At 36.3% G+C, this 25,624-nt stretch overlaps 2 protein-coding genes across 3 annotated transcripts; both read right to left on the bottom strand.

Moving 5' to 3' along the window:
• Positions 1–416: 416 nt before the first annotated feature.
• On the bottom strand, positions 417–9,745 carry mcoln2 (mucolipin TRP cation channel 2). Its single transcript, XM_058760070.1, has 14 exons — positions 9,611–9,745; positions 8,377–8,536; positions 7,720–7,893; positions 7,205–7,358; positions 7,048–7,123; positions 6,863–6,959; positions 6,679–6,778; positions 6,450–6,562; positions 6,132–6,281; positions 4,382–4,483; positions 4,093–4,215; positions 3,280–3,486; positions 2,523–2,677; positions 417–1,210 (listed from the first exon to the last, which is right to left on the bottom strand). Exons 1-14 carry the CDS (start codon positions 9,658–9,660, stop codon positions 1,174–1,176), a joined length of 1,698 nt encoding a protein of 565 aa, XP_058616053.1. The 5' UTR covers positions 9,661–9,745; the 3' UTR covers positions 417–1,173.
• Positions 9,746–13,509: 3,764 nt separating this feature from the next.
• LOC131530028 (chloride channel CLIC-like protein 1) lies at positions 13,510–24,507 on the bottom strand. 2 transcript variants are annotated; one of them, XM_058760075.1, is made up of 11 exons: positions 24,459–24,507; positions 24,201–24,225; positions 23,898–24,067; positions 23,576–23,638; positions 23,267–23,377; positions 22,958–23,182; positions 22,440–22,580; positions 22,199–22,298; positions 21,900–21,997; positions 14,756–14,902; positions 13,510–14,679 (listed from the first exon to the last, which is right to left on the bottom strand). In XM_058760075.1, the coding sequence occupies exons 3-11, from the start codon at positions 24,057–24,059 to the stop codon at positions 14,548–14,550; spliced, it is 1,179 nt and encodes a 392-aa protein (XP_058616058.1). In that variant the 5' UTR covers positions 24,060–24,067; positions 24,201–24,225; positions 24,459–24,507; the 3' UTR covers positions 13,510–14,547. The 2 variants fall into 2 exon arrangements, with proteins under 2 accessions (XP_058616058.1, XP_058616057.1); XM_058760074.1 differs by lacking the exons at positions 24,201–24,225; positions 24,459–24,507 and having other exon boundaries at positions 23,898–24,119.
• Positions 24,508–25,624: the final 1,117 nt, after the last annotated feature.

Below are 25,624 nucleotides of genomic sequence, written 5' to 3'. Positions count from 1 at the left end.
CCAAATATGGAGATTTCGATCAATAAAACATTGAGATTTAGTCTCCTAAATACATAGGCTGGTTGTAAATATAATGTAGATGATGGTCTGAAAAGAAAAAAAAGTTTAATTGTAGCCTATGCCATGAACAATAAAATAAAAGTAAATCAGTGTTGGGGCAGGTAGACCAGGTAAATCACAGATTTCAGGATTGAGTTTCATTTCTTATAGAAACAAGAAGTGAAGCCTCCATTCTAAAAACAAGAAAGCACCTTTTTCAAAACTCTCTCTTTAAACAACCCCTAAAAACATGTTACCGAGTTTCTAGAGTGCATTTTAGCATATCATCTAATTTTAATGCTTTGAATAACAAAGCAACCCCCCCCCAAAAAAAAGCACACACACAAAGGGCCTCTTGTAGTTTGCAAATACAAAATAATTTTTATTATCTTACATTCCCTCACCCAAGGTCTTTCTCCCAGTGAGCAATTGCTTACAAAGCAAGTCACGTAGGAACTTGTCTGCCTTCCCTGTTAATTGTGGGATGATGATGATAATGAGCCGTGATTCATATCATGATCGTCTCCACCAAGACAAAAGTTGCCTCGGCTGAGTGAGCAATGCATTTTTAGAACTCCGCTGTTGCACATACGCATTACAGTCATTCCTTACACACTTCAGATATCTGAAGCACAATATTAAGACACTTTATCTTTGAAATATTTCTTAACACCTTTGAGGTAACATACCAAAGGGCTGATATAAAAATCAACACAAATGTGTAATTTGAAGCGACTCTCTAATGTAAAACATGAACAGACAATCCACACAAATAATATCATAGAAGATATTTCCTCTACTATCCAACATTAAACAGGGATAATTTTACAGATTGCACATCAAAATGCATCCAACATCATCTGCGGTTGCCATTTGACCCACAAAACGCTCATTTTTTGCTCTTAATTGCATTGTAGTGCACTTTGGCAGATATGATTTGGCATTTATCCGTTTGCTAATGTAGGTCTTACCGGTTCCTAATGAAATTGGCATGTTCACAGGAAGATCTTGCTTCCTGTGTAGGACATGAACCATGCACATGGAGCGGTAAACATGTTCACATAATCTTTCCCTTATTAAGCTGCAAATCCATTGCAGTTTTCAGTAGATTCAACATTGAATCAGTCGCAATGGTCAACTGATGAGAATGATGGTGTCGTCTTTGGGAACCCTGCAGAAAGAGCACAAATTAGGTATATTGTGAGTTGGCATTTTGTATATTTTTACATAGATGATCTGAAACCAGCCTTAGAAACAGTTTCTGTTGTCTTTGAACCAACTTACAGTACAATTTTAAATTCTGATGGTTTTTAAGTCCAGATTTTGGTTGCACAGCTTTCAGCCATTATATAAATGTGGTTGGTTGCAATTTCCAAAGGAAGTGAAACAAAACATTCCTAAACAAACTCAACTTTTGAGTCCTGAAAACTTTGCAGGTTAGTTTCGTTGCAAACTGGGTAAATTCCTCAAATCGAACTGTCCCTGTAAGTATTTTTGTTAAGCAAAAAGTTGGCTATATTCTATAGTTTGGGATTAGTATTGAATTAAATTGATTACAGTTGTTACAAAAATAAATTAAATGTAAATATATAAAATATTTAAATTTTACTATTTAACAATTTTAAATGTTTTTACTCTAAGACTTTATATTTTTGAAAATATAATATTTTCATGCCTTGGAGAGCATATACTTCTTACAAAAAAATAGTAATAATAATAATAATAATAATAATAAGATAAAAACATAGATAGATTGATAGATAGATAGATAGTTTTAAAGAATAATTATTTAAAGAATAATTTTGAAAATGTATAATAGTGGTGATAAAAAATGCCAATATAGACGGAATAACAAGTTCCTCTTTCTGCCAGATAATGAAAGATAATGAAATATAATTCTGGTCCACTTGTTGAGCAGGAACACCAGTTGATCTAATCTGAAGAGATGATGGAAGATTCTCATAAAACCCAATTTAATCCCAAAGTACTGTAATATTCATGCTGAAATCCAGTCAGTGCAGCATAAGTGGCTTTTAACCTGATATTCAGTCGCAGCATCAAATTATAGCCGGGCTTTCCATCGCATCTGACACTCAAGCAAACAATGAGTCCTCCATTCGGAGTTCAGTTTCACGTTTTCTCGCATTGCAACCCAAAACAGATAGAAACTAACAAGACAAAAAGCTCTGGCAATATTCCCCAAAGGGGAAAAAAAGCTCAGAACAATAATGGGTATCATTATGGGGGCAACTTTTTCTTTTCTAAACTCTCGTTTGTTTATCGTTCCTGCAAGGCAAGGGAAAGCCTTCTCAATTTTTATTTTTTTTCCCACAGAGAACATTTCTCTGTAATCAGCACTTTGCTGGGTGTGTCCGTCTTTCTCTCCCACCACTAATTCCATTTCTCATGCCATAGTGGGCTGACCTCAGCTCTGGAGGAAACACTGCTGCCCTGCAGCTGATGTCTACAATTATATACTGTACCTTTTGCAGCAACACAGCATAACTGAAGGGTGGATGGACTCGGCTTCACCACACTCTGTGCCGACCCCCTCCTGCCCCTGGAGGGGGAAACCCTCCTTCTGCACCATCAGAAACCGCTGGACCTCTGTCATGGGGAAGCCTGTCGTTTGGTAACCCTAGAAAAAAGGAGAAGTTGATATGAAGCGCTAAAAACAAGTACAGTATTGTACAGCTTTCTATTTGTTGAATTTTATTCAACCTGCAAGTAAAGTTAATCTAGAAATGAAAATTATGCCACCATTTACTCATTCTGATGTTGTCCTGACTCTATTTATTTATTTTATATTAATTTTATTAATCAATTTATCAATTAATTGTATTATTAATTCTTCAAAAAGAAAAAAAGAAAAACTAAATACAAACAAAAAAAACAGAAAACTGAACTAAAAACCCAAACAAAACAACAAACGCACAAAAAACAAAATAAACAAATATACCAAAAGCAAAGAAAAAAAAAAATAACAGAACACCACAAAACTAAAAACCCAAACAAACAAAAAAAAAATTATATAACTAATAAGATATATATATATATATATATATATATATATATATAAATAATAGAATGAAGGGGGATAACAAGAGTTTGAGATGCTTGTAAGCCGGTTCAAACTCGCATCCATGTAAGCATTGCAGTCCAATGTGTTGAAACATGTGCTAAACACTAAACCATGAAGTAATGCTGGAAACTAGTCACAGTAGGTTAAGCTGATAGTACCTTAATGGTCTCGTAAGCATCTGTGATGAGGGCGATGAAGAGACTGAGCACCATGTAGATGAAGAGCGAGATGAACGAGTAGAGATAAGCTCGGCTGAACAGCCACACCATTGTGTTCTTTTGCTTAAACTCTGCAAATGTAGGGAACATGTCGTCCCCGTTGACTAGAGAGAAGAGGCACTCTGCCACACGGCTCAGACCTTCAAACTGACCCACAGAATATCGGTGAATGCATGGCAGAAAACATGTGGGGAAAGTGTGCATGAGACCAGTGTGAAATACTGACAGCTGGCAGTATAAAAATACATTATTTATTCATTAAAAACACTATATAATTATGTGTGTGTGCAAATATGAATACAGATTAGATAGATAGATGTAAAGTTTTAATTAAAATGTTTATAAATTATATAATATAAAATGTGTAAAACTTATATTGATATTATGTATTATATATAGTATATCAAATTAATATATATTGTGTGGTATATATAAAGTTATACAAAATATAACATGTAATATGTATGTGTGTGTGTGTATATATATATGATTTTTATTTTAAAATACAAAAGGTACCATTATTCTATTCTATTGTATTATATTCTGTTCTGCTCTATTCTATTCTATTTAGTCAATAGATGGCTTCTTATAAATATAACTCAACATATACTGCCATCTACTGTACATAAGAAAGACTACAAAATTAAAACAAGGAAGTATGTTGCAGTACATCCATATTTCAATAGTATACAATACAAACCACTAACATTTACCTAGTTTGTTTGTTTATTTATTTTTGACAACTTTATTTACCTTCTCATGGTAGGGTCCCAGAACAATCCATCCACAGAAGGTGTAGCCGAGGTAGATCATTCCTGCGCAGCAGCAGAAGCGCAAGACTTTTGGTAAGGCTGCTCGCATAGTGAGGATAAGCACCTGTGTTGTCATAAAAATATTTTAGGGCCCTAATAAATGATTAGTCTTTAAGCAGTTAATACTGTTATATGACTAGTGGTCAATAAAACACTTGTGCGTCACTTTGGCCAACTTGCTGTACATTTACTTTCATTTTCTTAATGTGATTTTGTGCATTTTGACTTACATTGTATTTTTCGAAGTATGCCAGATACCTTATGACGCCCACCCAGACCATTAGAGTTGATGTTCCCAGGAAGATGCTGCAGACATCATAGTTAGTCATGCTCTGAGAGGAGAAAAGAACTTTGTTAGTGTTTTGAATGTAGGCCAAACTTGCTCTTCCATGTGAGTGCAAAGTAAACATTACATAAAACTGTTTAATTGTCATGCCTTAAATCACCCTACAGCACAGGCCCAAAGTCTAAAGACTACTCAGTGTGTGTCTGTAAGAGAGTTGCGTAATGCCATGAAAAACTGCTGTTTAAAAGAACATGAACTGTGAACTTTAGAAATAATTTAGTACATTTTACTACAAATTTAAATTACCTTTCAAAAATAATTACAAGAAATAAAAACACTAATATAATCAATACATGACAATAAAGTTTAATTTTATAGTTTCTGTTTCCAACTAACTTTATAAACTTGTTTTCATGAAAATTAAGCACATGTTCCCACCAAATTTAGATTACCAAAAATAATTTAAATAAACAAAACAAAAACACTAACACTAACATACTGTAATAATAATAATATTTTTTTTAATTGCATTTATAAAGTGTATTTCCAACTAACTTTAGAAACTTAACACAATTAAGCACATTCTCCCTCCAAATTTAGATTACCCTATCAAAAAAAAAAATGAACAAAATAAAAACACTAATATAATAAATAAATACATGCATAACAATAAAAAAAATTAACTGTATACAGTGTTTGTTTTGCAACTATCTTTAGAATGTCAAATCTGATGATTTTAATGAAAATTAGGCACATTGTCCCTCTAATTAAGTACATTTGATTACCTTACCAAAAATAAGGACAAATTCATAAATAAAATTTAAATGAATTAATTAAAAATTATAATATTTCCCTCCAAATATAAAATGATATCTGTTCAAATTAAGCACAATTTCTCTCAAAAAATTAAAATGACCAAAAATATAAATTAATTAATTATTTTTCTAATACTAATATTTCACATTCAAAATCACTTTTCATTAAAAATAAGTATATTTTCCCTCCACAATTACTTCACAATAAATAATTTTAAACAATAAACAAAATGTAAATATATATATATAAAAATAGTAATAAAGTGTTTAATATATGCTATTAATATGTTGAATTAAATAAAATTAGTGCTGTCAAACGATTAATCGCGATTAATCGCTTCCGAAATAAAAGTTTTTGCTTACATAACATGTGTGTACTGTGTATATTTATTATGTATATATAAATACACACACATACAGCATATATTTTGAAAATATTTACATGTATATGTATTTATATATTTATATTCTTGTATTTTATATTATGTATAAATATATGTAATATATAAACATAACATATTTTTAACATAACATTTTAAATATATACATGCATGTGTGTGTATTTATATATACATAATAAATATACACAAGTACACACACATATATTATGTAAACAAAAACGTTTATTTTGGATGCGATTAATCGTTTGACAGCACTAAATAAAATATGTAAATATATTGAGAATCACCATTATATTGGGAATTTTTTTTTTTGTTTTGTTATGAGTGGGAGGGATTTCTCTCATAGACCGACTAATAACATGTTACAATCAGCATTTTTTTTTTTTTTAATTTAGGGAACCACAGTTTCCTCTGCAATTTTTCAGATTGTGTAAATATCTAATGCATCAGCAAAAATGTTTTCATAAAAAGAAAGCACCTTAGCCTGTATTTCCATTTTTAGTATCGATCCAATGATGGCCAAAACATCACTGATAATCACCAAGATGTACCAGCCATTCAAGAACTCCCTCTGATCATCTTCACACACTTTCTGATTATAATTCTCAAGACAGAAGCTAGAAAACCGCTGCAGAGAGAGGAAGTGACACATGAAGGAAACACTGACAGGCCACAAAATTATCAGAATGGCATGAGTTCACATTGAGTCACTATGCCAGAACATCAAAAATAACTGATGTAGATTTAAAAAATGTTCACATATCTGTAATACTGACAGACGTTAAAGCAGGTTTACCTGAAGTAACCTCACAGCGAGTATAATGGAACGTGTGCAGAGCACTGCAGAGATCAGACAGACTACAATAACAAAGCCATCAAAGATCAGGAGGTAGTGAGTGCTTTTCTGAGCTGAAAAAGACAATAACGGAACCATCGAAATTGCACATGCCTTCGTCATAACATTAAAAACGTACTATAATTAATCATTGACCATAAGCATTCATAGTTGATGATTTTTCACTGACCAGTTCCTGAAATCTTCCAGTTTCTGCATACACAACTAGCAGCGTCAAAATCAAGGGTCAATTTCACCTTCCCGCTATGACAACTGTTATCAAAGAGAATCTGCAAAAAATCAAAATGGATTTATTCAGTAATACAAGCTAAAATGGATGCAAATGGATTTTTATCCCCAAAAATGGACCTTACCGTTACAAAAAATGTGTAACAGTCTGGCAGCTCGTGAGAACGAACAGTTTGCAAATTGATTCCTTTGAGCGCGAAAGTGATCTCAATATCGACAAGCCTGTACTTCAAACAAAACATTGACAGCATTACTTGAAAATTAAGAGTATTGTTTAAATGATTTGGTCATACAGTTTAGGTTTACAAACCTATAAAAATCCAGCTCAAAAAATGAAGTGTTCATTCTCCATGTTTTAGTGGACTCTGGATCAAGACTCAAGCAAACTGGAAAGACAAAAACAGTTCAGTTTCAGCAATACCATATGATTAATATTTGATATTTACATATTCTGAATAACATGTAACCTGTTTCAAGCTCGGCATCAATATCATAAGCTTCCTCAGATGGTTCAACGCTGCCTTTCTTGTAGCTCTTCTTACAGATGATCAAGGGCAAAAACGTTTCATTCTCTTCAGCGTAACTAACAGGACCCACAGACAGGTTTCCTAATTGGGAATACTGTTGAACAGATAGATAAATATTATATTTGTAACTTTTTTCCTCGCTTAAAGAAAAGAGTAACACTTTCGATAAATGCGTTCATAATTGCGTCCACTCACATGGGAGCAGACAGTTTTGAAATCACATGACCAGCTAAATATCATTTACGTTATTAGACTAAACTTCCTATTAACAGCCATTTTCTCTCACACAAAAAGAATTTACAAATAAGTCTGAAAGCTTTTGCTTTTATTTGACCACTAGGTGTCAGTATAAGACAAACAAAATTGCCTGTAACGTGTAAGTAATGCTAATAAAGTAACTGAGGAGGAAAAAGTTGTGGAGAACAAAAAGCAAGAAATAAAAGACGAATACAAACCTGATCTATAACATAGTGTAAACTATCATATACACTCTGTTTGGTGTAGACAGCAATGCTGTAGTCATCCTCATCCACACCACTGTAGTCCTTCAGAAACAAACTCTTAAATGCCATGAGGTTCTCCTCCTTGTAGGACACCACAAGCTGGTTATTCAGTCCAAACAATATAAGCTTTGAAAAAAACAAAACAAAACAAAAAACTGATGTTTTCAGTCTGGCTGGTGGAACATTACAGCTTAGTGTGTACTGTAGCTTTTAGAAAATTCAATTATGATTACATAATGACAAATCTTTCAAGAAGTCAGAAAGGGTTTGCATATAATGCTGAAATGTGTAATTTCTGCCCCACTAGTCACCAAATAAAACGTCAATAATAGTAACTGTGTTCAAACAGGTTTCCTGGCCACTCCCCCTGCCTTCCATTGGCCAAACAAACCCCGCCCCCCACAATTGAGTGGTTGAGCCACTGTTGCTGTGCTAAGCTTGTTGGGATTCTCAAACAAACAGAAAAATGTTTTGATAACACCTAAGAGGCACATTTTTAACAGGAAATCACACTTAGCCCAATCACACTAGCAGTCTTTGCATATTAAGCTGGGCTACAAAAGTATTTAAAAAAAAAAAACAAAAAAAAACAGATAACCCAATAAATACCTGAAGTGTAATCATGAAAATTTTCAAAATTTGCACTGCTAATTTCCATGGTAACTGTCGCCGGGTTTTGTACTTCTCACAAGGGCTCATGAAGTAAAACCGCAAGTCATCTCTCAGTATTTCTTCTGTCATGGGATCAGTGGCCATGGATGTGGAGACACTGTATCAAAACATACATTATCTGATTTGGATTGAATTTTGAATTATTTTGAAATGTATTAAAACATATGAAACAGATGGTTAGTAAGGTTTAGGAAAAGGGTTTGTGGGGGGGGGGAGCTCAAATACATGTTAGTTTTGGTTTGTTTCAATTTTTATTTTTATTTTTCATTGCATGATGTTTTATTTTGTACATTTAATTACTTCAATATTATTCTAAAATGTGAAAAAAATTGAAAAATAAAAATTGTGTTTAATAAACCCTATTATTACTTCTTAATAATAAGTAAATTGTTATTGTTGTTGTTATATATAATATAATAAACATTGATTCTCCAATAATAACAATAATAAATCATAAAATATAAAATTCATAATAACAAATTGTTATTGTTGTGTAATATTGAATAAATACTGAATCTTCAATAATTACATTTATGCATTTAGCAGGGGAGGAACAATAATAAAAAAAAATTAAAAAATTTAAATAACAACAACAGCACAGAATTACAGTAAATAGTTATTGTTCAGACGTGTGTCTACCATTGACCAAACTTGGTCTTGTATATTCTCATGAATACAGTCTGATAAGCGTGATTTGTGATACGTTACACAAATATATTTTGAGTACAAACAGATGATAAATCAACTTAGAGTGACACATTACCCATGTGACAGAGCTCTTTAGGATGAGGAAGATGGAAGGGGTCAATGAACAAAAAAGGAAAGGGAGGGAAAATTAGTTGCTCAGTAAGCATTTCTTAAACTTTAACTGAGCCTTTATGAATAATTGCAAAAAAAAATGTCTCTTAAAAAAAACACTACCAAAGGTACAAGTCCAAGGCTGTGCTTGTCTGCTCAGCAGCACTGACACATACTGTGTTTATTTAATTCACGAAGGAAACACAAGCAAGTTTACAAGTTTTAACCTGTTTGCAGAGCCAGAGTATTTCATTTCTGTTGTGTATTTTATTAGACCTAACTTAAATTAACGCTACTTGTGCATTTCTAACTGTTTATTTGTCATGCATAATTATTTTACATTAAGAATTAAGTAAAACCTTGTCTAACTTACCTTGACACGTCTACTCTGGCGCCCTGGCAGTACCTATCAGACATTTCCATGCCACCTGTTATCCAAGACAAAACGCGTTTCCAGCCGCAAGCGTTCCGTTCCTTGATCGCTAAATTACTAAATAACCTCGCGCGTGACGTCACCGCTGGAACACGTTCAACAGCGCCCATCGACCAATCAGAAGCGAGGAGGATTCCCGATGGGCGTGGCCTCGCTGTAAAACGAAATAGAACGTTCTTTCAGTTGCTCACTGACTTGTGGAACGGCACAAAGAGTCGATTGAGGAACTACAGAGTCTCAATATAAACACAAACAAACCACACGCTATTTTAATACAGCAAGTATGCTTGTAATGAGTGAAATGAATAAGGCAAGGTAAAATATGTCCTTTTTGGCAATGCTTCCAAGCTGAAGCATTCTTAAGTGACGCGCAAGTTTTTTGAACAGCACTTCTGAGGTAAAATCACACTCACAGTCAACGCGGACTTCAGAATTACTAGTCTTCCAGGAAAATGTTTTATTCTACACGGAGTGGGTCTCCCTCTTAAGGATTCCACCATGTTGATATGTCAAAAACAGTTGTGTCAAGTTACAGTGCTTTCCAACAGAGCTCAAGGCACTTGTCAAAGCATAATCATGCAAGTACACGTAAACAAAACAAGCAAACCAAACAATATAACAATATATTAATGACAGTGTGAGTGTGAATGAATGACAATGAGTGTGAATGAATGAGTCTAACTGGGTAAAATAATACATTTGTTCATAATGAATATGTATGATGAATGAGAGAGAAAACTAAAAAAAATAATATATATATATATATATATATATAATTACGGTGGCCGAGAGAGCTCAACGCTGCAAATAGAAAAAAACACCTGCAAATTAAGAAAACTTCGTCAATTTTACAACACACGCGCTGCAAATGCTCACAACACAACCAAAAAAGAAACGCGCTGCAAATAAAATTCTTTATTTGGTTGTGTTGTGAGCATTTGCAGTGCGTTTCTTTAATTGTTTGTGTTGTGCGCATTTGCAGCACCTGGTGTCAAATTGATGAAGATGTTTTCTTGATTTGCTGCTGCTTTTTCTATCTGCGTGTGTTTTCTGAAGTTGCAGCGCGTTGAGCTCTCTCGGCCACCGTAAATAATAATAACAATAAAAGAAAAAGAAAAAGGAGTTTTGTGTGAAACAGTAGCAGCTAATTAAACTTCATACATCCTGGCCAGTAGGTGTCTGTATAATGTGCATAAACAGTAATAGTATTTGGACAAATAAGACCCTGTCTTTCAGCAGTGTAAAGTACCAAAAAATATATTAAGTTCTACAGTTGGTGGCACAAGAAGCAGATTTAGCTTATGTGTGGGGTTAATAAAAGCAAAGATCATTTAATCATAAAAATACTATTGTTTTGCTTTAACAAGTGCAGTTAATAGTAATATTACACATTTATTTCTTGGTAATGCACATTTGACAGTAAAGCACTGCGCTTGAGTTGGGAAGCATACAAAATATACTTTTATTCAAAACAGTAACGAGCAAAATATATTTTTTATGTGGAAAAAAATTATATATTCTACTCTCATTAATACCATTATTCTTTTGTGACCAACAACTTCAGTGATTTTCAAAGGAATGCTCTTTACTTTGAGTGATTCAGTGAACAAGTTTGTTTTTCAAGGCACTGTGAATTTTCTTACTTCATACACATGAAAAGTGCAAAACTTTGACAAAATTTGATTTCTTGATGATTTGATATTTTATATTAGTGATTTTATAATATCAAAATATAAAGCAAAAAAGGGGAAATGAATGATCAATAAGCCAATAAGTGCTCCTCTGCTGCCATCTAGTGGTTATAGTGGTAATTTGATGTCTTTTTATTTTATTTTATTTTATTTTAAGTTTTTCTTTACCACACAATATATTTTGGTCATCCCATTAAAAATCAACATTTAAATTTGATCATTTTTAGAGCTTTAAAGTGCTGGAAATAGTTGTGTGAAATACTTGAAAGTCATTGAAAAGTGCTTGAATTTCTCTCTCAAAAGGTTGTACAAACCCTGAAATGTATAATGTAATAACATACGACTCTTTCTGCCACAACACCATGGTATAGCTATCATTACTACTTCTGGTTTTCTACATCAGCGCTGTCTGATCTGTTTATAACAGAATTCTGTGCAAAATTTGAATGCTTCTCACTAGATCTCGCAGCAATCTTTATTCATTCTGCTGCAAATTCAAACGCTTCTCACTGGATCTCACAGCACTGTGCAGTAACAGTGTCTCGAGATCAGCATTGGTTCCCGAGTAAGGCTGCTTTGAGCTCAGACCAGTTTTCTTGCGCTGCGCTCAATTATTGGTCCGAGCTGGTCCGCGCTGCGCAGCTCAAATGAGTATCACGGTTTCGTCACGCTTTTGTTTCATTTGTCGTTTGATGTTTCTCATATGCAACAGAAATGGCAGCGCTTCCTCCTCCTCAAGGGTGTGATAGAAGAGGTCTCTCCTTCATGTGTGAATCACGGCTTCTTCAGCCTCCTGTTGATAGACCTATTCTGGCTGTCCCAGACGTGGTTTTTGGAACTAGTCTCCCTTCTAGAGCACACCCCATGGGAGATTCTGCAGGGCAGAATCTGGAACCCTCGGCCTCAGATTTGGAAGCTATGGCCGTGACCTCTGGTCTTCTTGCGGACATTCAGGAGACCATTGATAATACTAGGGCTCCTTCTACTAGGAGGCTTTATTCTTCCAAATGGAAGGTTTTTGAGTCGTGGTGTTTGCCTCATGCAGTAGACCCAGTCAGCTGCCCAATTGGTTCAGTGCTGGAGTTTCTGCAGGAGAAGTTCGGAGCTGGAGTAGTTGCTACCACCTTGAGAGTTTATGTTGCAGCTATTGCTGCTTGCAGGGATGTGGACAAAGTCCCCCTAGTTAGACATCATTTCAGGCCAGCGAGCCCTGTCAGTGTTCCTTCCTACAGCCCAGACCCGGTTATGCCCCTAAGGTTTTTTTCGCTCCACATCATTTTGCTCACAGGTGGTCATGCTTCACTCCTTTTGTCCTCCTCCTTTTGCTGTCTTCACCTGCTCTGCCCTTTTCGAGCTTTGAAGCTTTATGTGGACCACTCTAGCCAGTGGCACAAGTCCTCCCATTTGTTGGTGTGTTTTGGTGCTGGCTGCAGAGGGCTCGCTGCATCAAAACTTAGTATTTCTCATTGAATGAGGGATGCCATCTCGCTTGATTATGTGGTGCAGAGTCTCTCTTCACCGCTAGTCATTCAAGCTCATTCTACCAGGAGTATTGCCTCCTCTTAAACTCTTTTTAGAAGAGTTCCCCTGGCGGATATTTGTGTGGCAGCAGGATGGTCCTCTCCTCACACTTTTATCAGGTTTTATAGTTTGGATTTAGATGCAGCTCCTGGTTCTTTCTGCTTGACCAGCCATTTGTGGCTAACCTGGTCTGTTTCGCATCAGGCCTGATATGGCAGCGCTTAGCTTGGCGGGTGTGGTATATCGTTCTCATTGCGTCATAGCTATGCAGTGTTGCGTGAAACTATGAAAAAGGGAACGAATAGGGAACGAGATGTCATGTTAACTGCCAAGCTTCTATCGATGAGCAGATGGTGCGCTTACTAGTATTAGATTTGGCGACGTGGTGACGTCGGGCGGTGCCTGTGCCATCAGCCAATGAGTTGGCATGATTCCATTTGGGCTTCTGACAATTGGCACACCAAAGGGTTTTCCCACTGCGTCACAGCTATGCTGCATTTCATTCCCTATTCAGAGATCGTGGATTACGTGAGTAGCCCAAGACATTTTACAATGCAAAGTTTGAACGGAGCCTTTTTTCACTGAAAAAAAAGTAAAGAAAAAAAGCACTGTAAGAAGTCAGAAGTCAGAAAGAGCTTTATTACCAAGTACACACATAAAGAATTTGACTTGATGATAGGATCTTCCAGTGCAGAATAAAGTACACACATAGGGGTGGCACGGTACGCGTACGGAACCGTACGGTTCACGGGGCAAATTCCAAATGGAAGTGATCATCCCTATCCCCTTGGAGTGGGAACTTTGGAGTGAACAGGGCATGTGCGAGCCATTATTTAGTCGTTTGAAATGCACTTGGCAAAGAGAGCGATCTAATTTCATCATAATCTTCAGCTGGGATGTTCCCATGACAACGCAGCACGGCATGCAGCACAGCAGATTCGCTGACCGACACCGGCATTAAAAAAAAAAATACATTTTATATTTTAAAGAGTTGTATACATATTAGTTTTTATATATTATATAGCAAAAAACTTGAAAAACGTTTTAAAATATAAAATGTATATTCCTTTGCAACAGTTATGCTAACAACAATAAAAAGACATATGACATTAAAACAGCGACATCTACTGACGCACACCATGCTACGTTATCACGGGAACATCCCAGTTGAAGATTATGAGGAAATTAGATCGCTCCCTTTGCCAATTGTAATTTGCTTGTCCATTTTAGAGCACGTACACACACACAGTTCAGACTGGAGAACAGCATCTCTCACACAGATTATGTGCTTTCAATGCTTTATCAAACATGTCCCACAATTTAGCAACAGTAAAGACTGCATTTTACAACATTCACTGATTGCGCTTATTCTGACGTCAAGTTTGGGTTCTAGGGGAGAAACGAATGTGCACCGCTGTGAAGGGAAAGAAGTTGCGCTAGACGAAACGTGGCTAGTTTTTAATAGTTTTACCTCATGAATTGCGAATAGTAACAATGCAATCACAGACAAATGTTCTAATGTCCGAATATTATTGCATAAAAAAACAGCTGGCGACTCTAGCGAGATTTGCAAGATAATGTTGTTAACTTCAGAGCTTATCGATACACCGGTCTTTTATAATTTAGCCCCGAGGCCCATTAAAAACCGGGTTTCGGTGCCCATCCCTACTCATGCTCTTCTAGTTGAGGAGCTTGGCCCTGTATTACTGCAGGAGGTGGCTGATTTGGTTGCCAACCGAGTTGGAGCAAGCGAACTGCTTGTTGTATAGCTGCTTGAGCAGCTTCAAACATGAACACCTGAGAAGAGAAAACATGCCTTAGAATGGCAACAAATAAGAGATCCTACAATATGTTTGCTGTTCACAGCTCTTACGAAGATGGCGAGTGCAATGATAAACAGCACAGGTAACTGGAGAGTGATTGGAAGGTCCTTCAGCAGGGCTCTGAGGAACTCATTAATGCCCTGCCCAATTTGCTTCAAGGGGTCCGTGATGAAACTGGTTATGGTGACTGTGATAGCCTGGAATAAAGCCCCCACAAAAGCATTATTAATGCATTTCATCTCTCGTTACAGCTCTCATAACAATTTTGGAACAATTAGATATCTGATAAACAATAACAATACAATATAAAAAGAAACAATATAAATAAATTAATATTGTTGTTAAGATCACCAGCTGGAGTGCCCATGAAGTCCACTAGAGGGCACTCCATTCCAGACTCTTGCCACCCTACCTCGGACTCAATTTCCCATGTGTCCCTTGCCCCTCATGTGATCTTGTCATGTGCTACCCTTGTCTGTGCGTTATGTTCTGATTGGTTCCTTGGCTGCATGTGTCTTGTTCTCATTGGTTGGTTTTGTCATGTGTTCTCCTTGTCTAGCATAAAAGATGCACACACACTCACACTCTCACACTGATTATTGAATAGCAATTTCTTGTTCCTAGTTTCCCTGTGTTTTTGTTCTTTGGATTGTTTCCTTGTTTTTTGATTGTTTGCTGCCTGCCCTGACCGTTGCCTGTTTGTGGATTACTCTCTTGCCTCTGCCTTGGGTTATACTGTTTGCTGGTGTTCGACCCTGCCTGTTTTGACCACGTTTGTAAATAAAGCCTTGCATTTGGATCCCCAACTCTGTTGTCATGACTCCCACGTTACAATTATATTATGTAACTGAGCATTTATGACAAATGCTGGCTAATGACCCACTGCTCATACTTTATTTATTGGACAATATTTATTTTGTCTTAAAATATTTGTAATACACTATCGTTCAGAAGTTTGAGTTTTTGAAGGAAATATTTTGTTCACTCAGGTTGAATTTATTTGCTTAAACATACAGTAATGTATTGATTTATTACTACAACTTAAAATAATTGTTTAAAAATGTAATTGATTCCTGTGAATTTTTAGCTTCTTCAATGTCACATGATCCTTCAGACGTCATTCTAATATGCCGATTTGCTTCTCAAGAAACATTTCTTATTATCATTTCTGAGAATAGTTGTGCTGCTTAATATTTTTGTAAAAACAGACATACATTTTTTTTTTAAAGATCGAAAGCACTTATGTGAAATAGGGATCTTTTTAACATTATAAACATCTCTACTGTCAAAACAATTTAACGCGTCCTTGCTGCATAAAATGATTTAAAAAAACAAAAGAAAACTAAGAATAAGAAAAAATTAATTATCCTGTTTTCATTTTGGATACATGTTATTTGAAGTGTTATTCGTTTTGATTTTTTAAAATTGATCTAAATGGTTTATAGTCCTGTTTTTGCAATTAGTTTCAGTTTACAGTTTTTCTCATTTGCTAAGACATGCTTAATGAAACTGGGATCCACTTGATCATCACCTTAGCACAGCAGAAGTCTTCTCTTGCAAATGTCTTGACACATTTTCATTTGTTTCACACATTTTTCACAACCTTTTTCAAAACAGTTACCACAGATCTCATTAAAAGACCCCAAACTCTATTGTATTAACTGTGTTGAACAAAAGGAAAACACAGCTGATAGAAAGTACTTGCATAATTATGAATCTCTAATGCACCTGTGTGAAACTCGTTTGCACAATCAGCAATCAGTCCTCATCCCTCTACAAAAGATTCCACCGCTGTCCTGCTATTTGAAAGTATGGATCAAAAAGGCCAAAGGGCCAGAGAAAGATAAGGCATACATGGCGGAGGAGTTGCATTACTGTTTCAGATGTTTCATCAGTCCCATTTATGTGTTTGTCATAATGTCAACTTTAATATGCTGTTTGAATTTATTGTAATGCATTGTTATACGATACAGTTACAGTGGGGCAAAAAAGTATTTAGTCAGCCACCAATTGTGCAAGTTCTCCCACTTAAAAAGATGAGAGAGGCCTGTAATTTTCATCATAGGTATACCTCAACTATGAGAGACAAAATGAGAAAAAAAAAAGTCCAGAAAAATCACATTGTAGGATTTTTAAAGAATTTATTTGCAAATTATGGTGGAAAATAAGTATTTAGTCAATAACAAAATTTCATCTCAATACTTTGTTATATACCCTTTGTTGGCAATGACAGAGGTCAAACGTGTTCTGTAAGTCTTCACGAGGTTTTCACACACTGTTGCTGGTATTTTGGCCCATTCCTCCATGCAGATCTCCTCTAGAGCAGTAATGTTTTGGGGCTGTTGCTGGGCAACACGGACTTTCAACTCCCTCCAAAGATTTTCGATGGGGTTGAGATCTGGAGACTGGCTAGGCCACTCCAGGAACTTGAAATGCTTCTTAAGAAGCCACTCCTTCGTTGCCCGGGCGGTGTGTTTGGGATCATTGTCATGCTGAAAGACCCAGCCACGTTTCATCTTCAATGCCCTTGCTGATGGAAGGAGGTTTTCACTCAAAATCTCACGATACATGGCCCCATTCATTCTTTCGTTTACACGGATCAGTCGTCCTGGTCCCTTTGCAGAAAAACAGCCCCAAAGCATGATGTTTCCGCCCCCATGCTTCACAGTAGGTATGGTGTTCTTTGGATGCAACTCAGCATTCTTTCTCCTCCAAACACGACAAGTTGAGTTTTTACCAAAAAGTTCTATTTTGGTTTCATCTGACCATATGATTGTGATGAAGCAAGTGCCCCGACTCGCTTCAGGGGGAGGGGAAAAGGGAACGTAAGTCCGTGAAAATAAAAAAATGATGGCTCACTCGCACAGCACTTCCGTGCAGGGTGTAATTTATTTATAGTGCCAATAATCCAGACAGTCCACAGTGAAGATTATATACAGGTGTGCACAAAAATTTACCAAAGTACCAAAGAAACAAAAAAAATAGGAAAATAAAGCTGAAAACTGTCTTTACAACTATACACCGTATCCACAATATACAAAAAAAATAAGGGTTTGCTTGAGGTACCACTGTAACACTCTCGCTGACTTGGTTAACAAGCCCCTAAGTGCGAGTCTGGCCTCCCTTTTTATAGGCCAGACTCCGCCCCTTCTTTGGCATCACTCACTAAAAAGTAAGTATTCAGGTATGTTAAAACATTTTATATTCCCCACACTGCAAACATTCATTACATAAACCATCATTGAATAACACTTCTCTACCAGTCATAACTCAATTACACATATTCATCATTATTGAAACACATAAACACATAAATACATAAATAATTAACACATAATTTACACATAACCCCCGTTACAAACAAACAAAATGGTTTTGCCGGCTTTTGGCGACACTGCGCCGGCGCGACGCACTCTGTACTTTTAAAAGCAGGCGCCCTCTGTCTGCCCGGCTTGGCGACGCAGCGTTTACCCGCCAGAAGACCGACTACTTCCAGACAAACAAACAAACACTCGAACGGAAACACAAGGACAAAAGACAATACGCAAATAACGTGTGTGTGAGGCGAATGGGTATGAGACGGTGGAAACTGTGATGTGGAGAAATGTCCGTGGGCGATCGGTTCAGCGCGTGCACTCGCTTTGCCGAACGCGGAAACAACAGGTAAGGGAGGGGGAATGGAGAGTGATTGGAGTGTATATGTGTGTGTGTGTGTGTGTGTGTGTGTGTGTGTGTTCAGGCCAGTGCCGCTCCCTCAGCAGTGACAAACAGGCGCTTTGTCACAATGATCATCCAAATGCTCTCTAGCAAACTTCAGACGGGCCCGGACATGTACTGGCTTAAGCAGGGGGACACGTCTGGCACTGCAGGATTTGAGTCCCTGGCGGCGCAGTGTGTTACTGATGGTAGCCTTTGTTACTTTGGTCCCAGCTCTCTGCAGGTCATTCACTAGGTCCCCCCGTGTGGTTCTGGGATTTTTGCTCACAGTTCTTGTGATCATTTTGACCCCACGGGGTGAGATCTTGCGTGGAGCCCCAGATCGAGGGAGATTATCAGTGGTTTTGTATGTCTTCCATTTTCTACATGTCTTCCACAGTTGATTTCTTCACACCAAGCTGCTTACCTATTGCAGATTCAGTCTTCCCAGCCTGGTGCAGGTCTACAGTTTTGTTTCTGGTGTCCTTTGACAGCTCTTTGGTCTTGGCCATGGTGGAGTTTGGAGTTGGACTGTTTGAGGTTGTGGACAGGTGTCTTTTATACTGATAACGAGTTCAAACAGATGCCATTAATACAGGTAACGAGTTGAGGACAGAGGAGCCTCTTAAAGAAGAAGTTACAGGTCTGTGAGAGCCAGAAATCTTGCTTGTTTGTAGGTGACCAAATACTTATTTTACCGAGGAATTTACCAATTAATTCTTTAAAAATCCTACAATGTGATTTTCTGGATTTTTCATAGTTGAGGTATACCTATGATGAAAATTACAGGTCTCTCTCATCTTTTTAAGTGGGAGAACTTGCACAATTGGTGGCTGACTAAATACTTTTTTGCCCCACTGTACATGCAACTGGAGTAATTTTTTAAAGAGAATGTACTTGAAGCTAAATGGGCACATAACAAATTAATTTAAGGAGAAGTGGGAGGAACGTTTATTGGGCAGAGGGTCACTGTTGCAGTGCCAGGTCAGAGGGGTGCCAATATCACCATGTGTGCTGCCATCTCCAATGATGGTGTCCTTTGCCACAAACTATCAGTTCAATACAGAATGCCTCACATTTCTTGATGCACTAAATGAAAGACTGGTTTCACCTAAAGAAAGAGGGCTGTTGATGGATTTGCCATGCAAAGAGGTGTTTCCATTGGTGCACCCTTACAGAAAAACCACATGAATTTCACAAGTTTTCCACATGTGCTTTTGCACATGTGAAATTCATGTGGTTTTTCTGTAAGAGCATTGCAGCACTGCAAGGGAAAACATCCATTGTGAAGTTCTGACTATTTAAACTTATTTATTTTTTTAGATATTCCCACCCATAAGTTTCCTTTTTTTTTCTTCTTCTTAAACCATATTCAACACTTCTGAGTCTGAACAGTGTAATTTCATATTGATTAGCTGTTTTGTATTTTGTTGTCCATTGTGTAATGATTGAAAGAGGAAATTAATTTGACAAGTTGTGGTGTTTGATGAATGTATTTGCTTATGTTGCATATTTTTTATGTTTTGTGAGTGTTGGAGCATTTTGCAAACAAAATGAGTCATTTTGGCCATTGAGCTTCAGTTTCAGCCTGTGTTTTAACAGTTTTGAAAATGTGATGTCTGAGTGGACAAATACATGTGCTGGTCATATAATTAGAATATCATCAAAAAGTTTATTTATTTCACTAATTACATTCAAAAAGTGAAACTTATATATTATATTCATTCATTACACACAGACTGATATATTTCAAATGTTTATTTCTTTTAATTTTGATGATTAGAGCTTACAGCTCACGAAAGTCAAAAATCAGTATCTCAAAATATTAGAATATTACTTAAGACCAATACAAAGAAAGGTTTTTTAGAAATCTTGGCCAACTGAAAAGTATGAAAATGAAAAGTATGAGCATGTACAGCACTCAATACTTAGTTGGGGCTCCTTTTGCCTGAATTACTGCAGCAACGCGGCGTGGCATGGAGTCGATCAGTCTGTGGCACTGCTCAGGTGTTATGAGAGCCCAGGTTGCTCTGATAGTGGCCTTCAGCTCATCTGCATTGTTGGGTCTGGTGTCTCTCATCTTCCTCTTGACAATACTCCACAGATTCTCTATGGGGTTCAGGTCAGGCGAGTTTGCTGGCCAATCAAGCACAATAACACTATGGTCATTGAACCAGCTTTTGGTACCTTTGGCAGTGTGGGCAGGTGCCAAGTCCTGCTGGAAAATGAAATCAGCATCTCCATAAAGCTTGTCAACAGAAGGAAGCATGAAGTGCTCTAAAATTTCCTGGTAGATGGCTGCGTTGACTGTGGACATCAGAAAACACAGTGGACCAACACCAGCAGATGACATGGCAGCCCAAATCATCACTGACTGTCAAAACTTCACACTGGACTTCAAGCAACATGGATTCTGTACCTCTCCACTCTTCCTTCAGACTCTGGGACCTTGATTTCCAAATGAAATGTAAAATTTACTTTCATCTGAAAAGAGGACTTTGGACCACTGAGCAACAGTCCAGTTCTTTTTCTCCACAGCCCAGTTAAGATGCTTCTGACGTTGTCTCTGGTTCAGAAGTGGCTTGGTAGCCCTTTTCCTGAAGACATCTGAGCGTGGTGACTCTTGATGCACTGACTCCAGCTTCAGTTCTCTCCTTGTGAAGCTCTCACAAGTGTTTGAATCAGCTTTGCTTGACTGTATTCTCAAGCTTGCGGTCATCCCTGTTGCTTGTGCACCTTTTCCTACCCAAATTCTTCCTTCCAGTCAACTTTGCATTTAATATGCTTTGATACAGCACTCTGTAAACAGCCACACCTTTCAGTAATGACCCTCTGTGACTTACCCTCTTTGTGGAGGGCGTCAATGTTTGTCTTCTGGATCATTGCCATGTCAGCAGTCTTCCCCATTATTGTGGTTTCAAAGAACAAGAGATACCCAGAATTTATAATGTAGGGATGGTCATTTATTCAAACTCAAATGTAAATATTCTAATATTTTGAGATACTGATTTTTGACTTTCATGAGCTGTAAGCTCTAATCATCAAAATTAAAAGAAATAAACATTTGAAATATATCAGTCTGTGTGTAATGAATGAATATAATATACAAGTTTCACTTTTTGAATGGAATTAGTGAAATAAATCAACTTTTTGATGATATTCTAATTATATGACCAGCACCTGTATATGTAAGCAATTGAGGAAAAACTATATTTCTCACTGAATATTTTAATTCAACATACTGAAATGATCAGGTCATTAGTCAGTATCCATTAATTCAATTCAATTCAATTCAAGTTTATTTGCAAAGCAGCTTTACAGGAAATTAAGTTTCTACTATACACATACACATATATATACATATATACATACATGCATACACATATGCACACATATATACACATACATATGTGAAGAAGATAATACATATTATCACTCAACTGGTAGACGCAAGTTGATCAAGTTTAAATTTGTTGTTGGAAACTAAAAGATACAAACCTTTGTTGGAGGCACAAGCAAAATGGGGTTCACCACCAGGACCTCATAGTACTTTTTGCAAGGATCATCTTGAAGAGTCCATGTCCGTCTGTACCACTCTAAATCAAATGGTGACAACAGTTCATCTCAAAATCATTATTTGTCATTTAATTATTCATCTTCATGTCATTTAAAATGTGTAGACCCTTCAGTGGAAGATTTTACTTTTTCATTTTACTTTTCTCATACATTTTTGTTCTTTTTGGAGCTTAAAATTTGGTTTGGAAAGACAAATATGTGTGTAACATTAAGTACCTCACCTGCCAAATTATCCATCCAGTCCACTTGTTTCAGTCCAGTGCATTTGGCATTGAAGGTCTCCACCTCCACAATGTTCTTCTTGTGTTCTGCAAAGGCAACCTAGTCAAGGAGAAATATTTAAACCAGTTTAACTCTTAATTGTACAATACAGTGAACACACCTTTCAACTCTTCATTGTCATCTGTTCAGTACTGCTTTAACAAACATGTCACGGACAGTCAACAGCACAAGAATAATTACCAGATAAAGATGGAACCAGTTCCAGATCGAGCTAATAAAAAAGCAAACTGCAAACATTCTCCTGAACTGGACCAACCAGGAGACCACAGACCAGAGCTCAGTGCAGATTATGGCTACAACAATCAGAACGATCAAAGAAACCTGTAGAACAAAATACAGCACGTATTAATTTAGTGGTGTCAAACGATTAATCGCATCCAAAATAAAAGTTTTTGTTTAGGTGTGTGTGTGTGTACTGTGAATATTATGTATAAGCAAATACACACACATGCAGTATATATTTTGAAACCACTTACATGTATATATTTGTATTATATATAAATAGTTAATACATAAACATACAATTTTTCTTAAATATATACATGCATGTGCATATATTTATACGTATACACAGTACACACATTATGTAAACAAAAACTTTTATTTTGGATACGATTAATCGTTTGACAGTACAAATATTAATAAATTATAATTTTAAACAAAAAATTTTATCTCTGAAAGGTTTTACAAGAACTGACCTTCAGGGCGGTATCGACATCTACATAAAATGTGTCTTCGAAACGCCACTTCCAGGCTTTGTGGTTGTGGAGTTTGAATCTGAACAGAATCTGACTGAGAGCCTCATCCATGGCTCCAGTGGTCCAGTCGTTCTCTTCATTCAGAAGCTTCTGGATCTCCGCCAGCGACTGCTTCGACAGCTTCACCTCAGCGTCATAATGCATGGATGTCTTTCCATCATCAGGCTAAAGATTTTAAAAATGGAAATTTGTAAAACCTTAACCAGTGTAATGTTAACTCAATTCCCTGGAGAAAACGGAGTCACATACCAGGCCAAGTTTGGAGGTTTCTTTAAGAAGCTTGGTAAGAAAACGCTTGAATACTGGAAGACATACTGGCTTTATAGAGATGATGGTCCCCTTCTTTTTCTGTTCATCAAACTAAAAAAAGAGATGGCAGCAAGAAATAATAATAATTAAAATATATTTTCAGTTATTCAAAGTGCTGAATGGTAGCCTACAATCCTACTAGTCTTCAAAAATACCATGGCAATTTCATTGTACCATGTCTAAAAAACATTGCAGTCCCATTTTGTTATTGAGGTCTACTAAACACAGGTGTATTTACATATTCTTCACCTCTTTCTGCAAACTCTCTAGTTTATTGATCCACTCTAAAGCATCAGGACATTGTTTCATGGTCTGAAAAATAAATAAGGTCATTCGGCATTAGAACAACACAGTGATTAAACATTGGCTGGATTCCTCATTTTTGGAGGAAATATCCCTTTAAATTTTATTTAAATTACAAAATTCATAAAACCTTAAAATACTTAAATATAATTTGCAATGCAAAGTTTGAATGGAGTCCATTTTCACTGGAGAAATGTAAAGAAGAGGCTCCTGCAAGCACGTATACATTAGCCTAATAAACTGCCATATGGTTTAACAGGCGTTTTACCATTGCAGGATTTCTCATGCGCTTTGTCGTTGGATCGTAGTTGATTAAGTCATGTGGATCAATCCAAGCATCCTCCTCCTCATCGATATTTGCAGTTGCAATAACAAAAAGACTACAAAACAAACTCCAGAATGCAAACGATGAACAGACTGGCACCTTCATAATCTCCGCTGGAACAGAAGAGAAAACAGACTTACTGGTAAAACAACTCGATTGTTATATGATGTAAGCTATATAAAGTTCAGAATCAGCTTTCTTGGAAACACATTGATGGCTAAACATGATGGGAGAGAGCTACCATACCTGTCACGAATCACGATACTGTCACCTATTGATTCATAAACGCAAAAAAAAAAAAAAGAAAGAAAGAAAAAAAAACAGTTCTCACTTCTCGTGATTCAGTTTGCTAATAAACTGGTTGTAATTTAATTTCTGTTGTTTTTTTGATCCACAATTAGAAAAGGTCGTAACGCCAAACACTCGTCCAAAAAGTAAGCAAATAAAAAGGTGCGTAAATAGATCCAAAATATTCGATAATATAAAGATGAAAGAGATCCTCACTCGTCCAGATTCAGCCAAAGCGGCTTATTTCATTTATTGCTCATTTAGGTCACAAAAATATATCTTAAAAAGGTGCAGAACGTCTTCGGGTAACCCTTCCTCAGTGCCAAGTGCTACCAAGAAACACCTGCGCTCATTGAAACACGTATTACCGTAATACACCTAATATCACAAAGATACAAAAGACCATCTTTCGAAATGTGTATATATATATATATATATATATATATATATATATATATATATATCTCAAACAAATAACAAAATACAGCAAATACATTTGCAAATCATCCAAATGATCCATATATAAGTACACCAACAAAATACATACAACAAATACCGATAAAACAATCCCCAACAAAAGTTTTAAATATATGCTTTTATAATATTTTTTTTTTTTGTAAATAAATCTAATAAACAGGACTATTTTGTTATGATATAGGCAAGCTTTTACATTAATATTGTGTTAAGGGGACGACATGTTGAGCTGGTTGCAACATGTTGCAAATGTACACTGACAGCCATGATGAAACTTGCTATACTAGTTTAGGCACATGTTTAAATTGATATGTACTTATGTAGGGCTTATTTTAGATTTTTTTTCATAAATACAGTGGTGGCCAAAATTATTAGAACACTAGTAATTTCACCAGCCATAAAATGCTAAGTCAGTTATTTCTATCTTTTGCTGTAGTGTTTCAGTAGGAAATATAAGTTCACATTTCTAAACATTCATTTTGCCATTAATTGTAATAATCGAGTGAGATTTTTGTCTGACAACAGCCAGTGCTCCACACAGAGATCTAATCTCACCATCATCCAGTCTGTCTGGAATGACATGAAGAAACAGAACAAACTGAGACAGACTAAATCCAACGTCTCCAAAATGCTTCAAGAAACCTACCTGCAAAGCGACAGTACATTTACATTTAGCTATTTAGCAGATGCTTTTAGCCAAAGCGACTTACAAATGAGGACGATGGAAGCAATCAAAATCAACAAAAGAACAATGATATGCAAGTGCTATAACAAGTCTCATTTAGCTTAACGCAGTACACATAGCAAGGCTGTCTTTTTTGTTTTATAATTATATAATAAATAAAAAGAAAGCAGATAGAATAAAAAAAGAGTAGACTAAGGTAGTGATAGAGGCCTTTTTGTTTTTG

This window comes from Onychostoma macrolepis, chromosome 22 (genome assembly GCF_012432095.1).
Source record: "Onychostoma macrolepis isolate SWU-2019 chromosome 22, ASM1243209v1, whole genome shotgun sequence".
Classification (NCBI taxonomy): Eukaryota; Metazoa; Chordata; class Actinopteri; order Cypriniformes; family Cyprinidae; genus Onychostoma; species Onychostoma macrolepis.
Note: the sequence above shows the minus strand (reverse complement) of the source record. Positions and strands in the feature narration are given on the sequence as shown.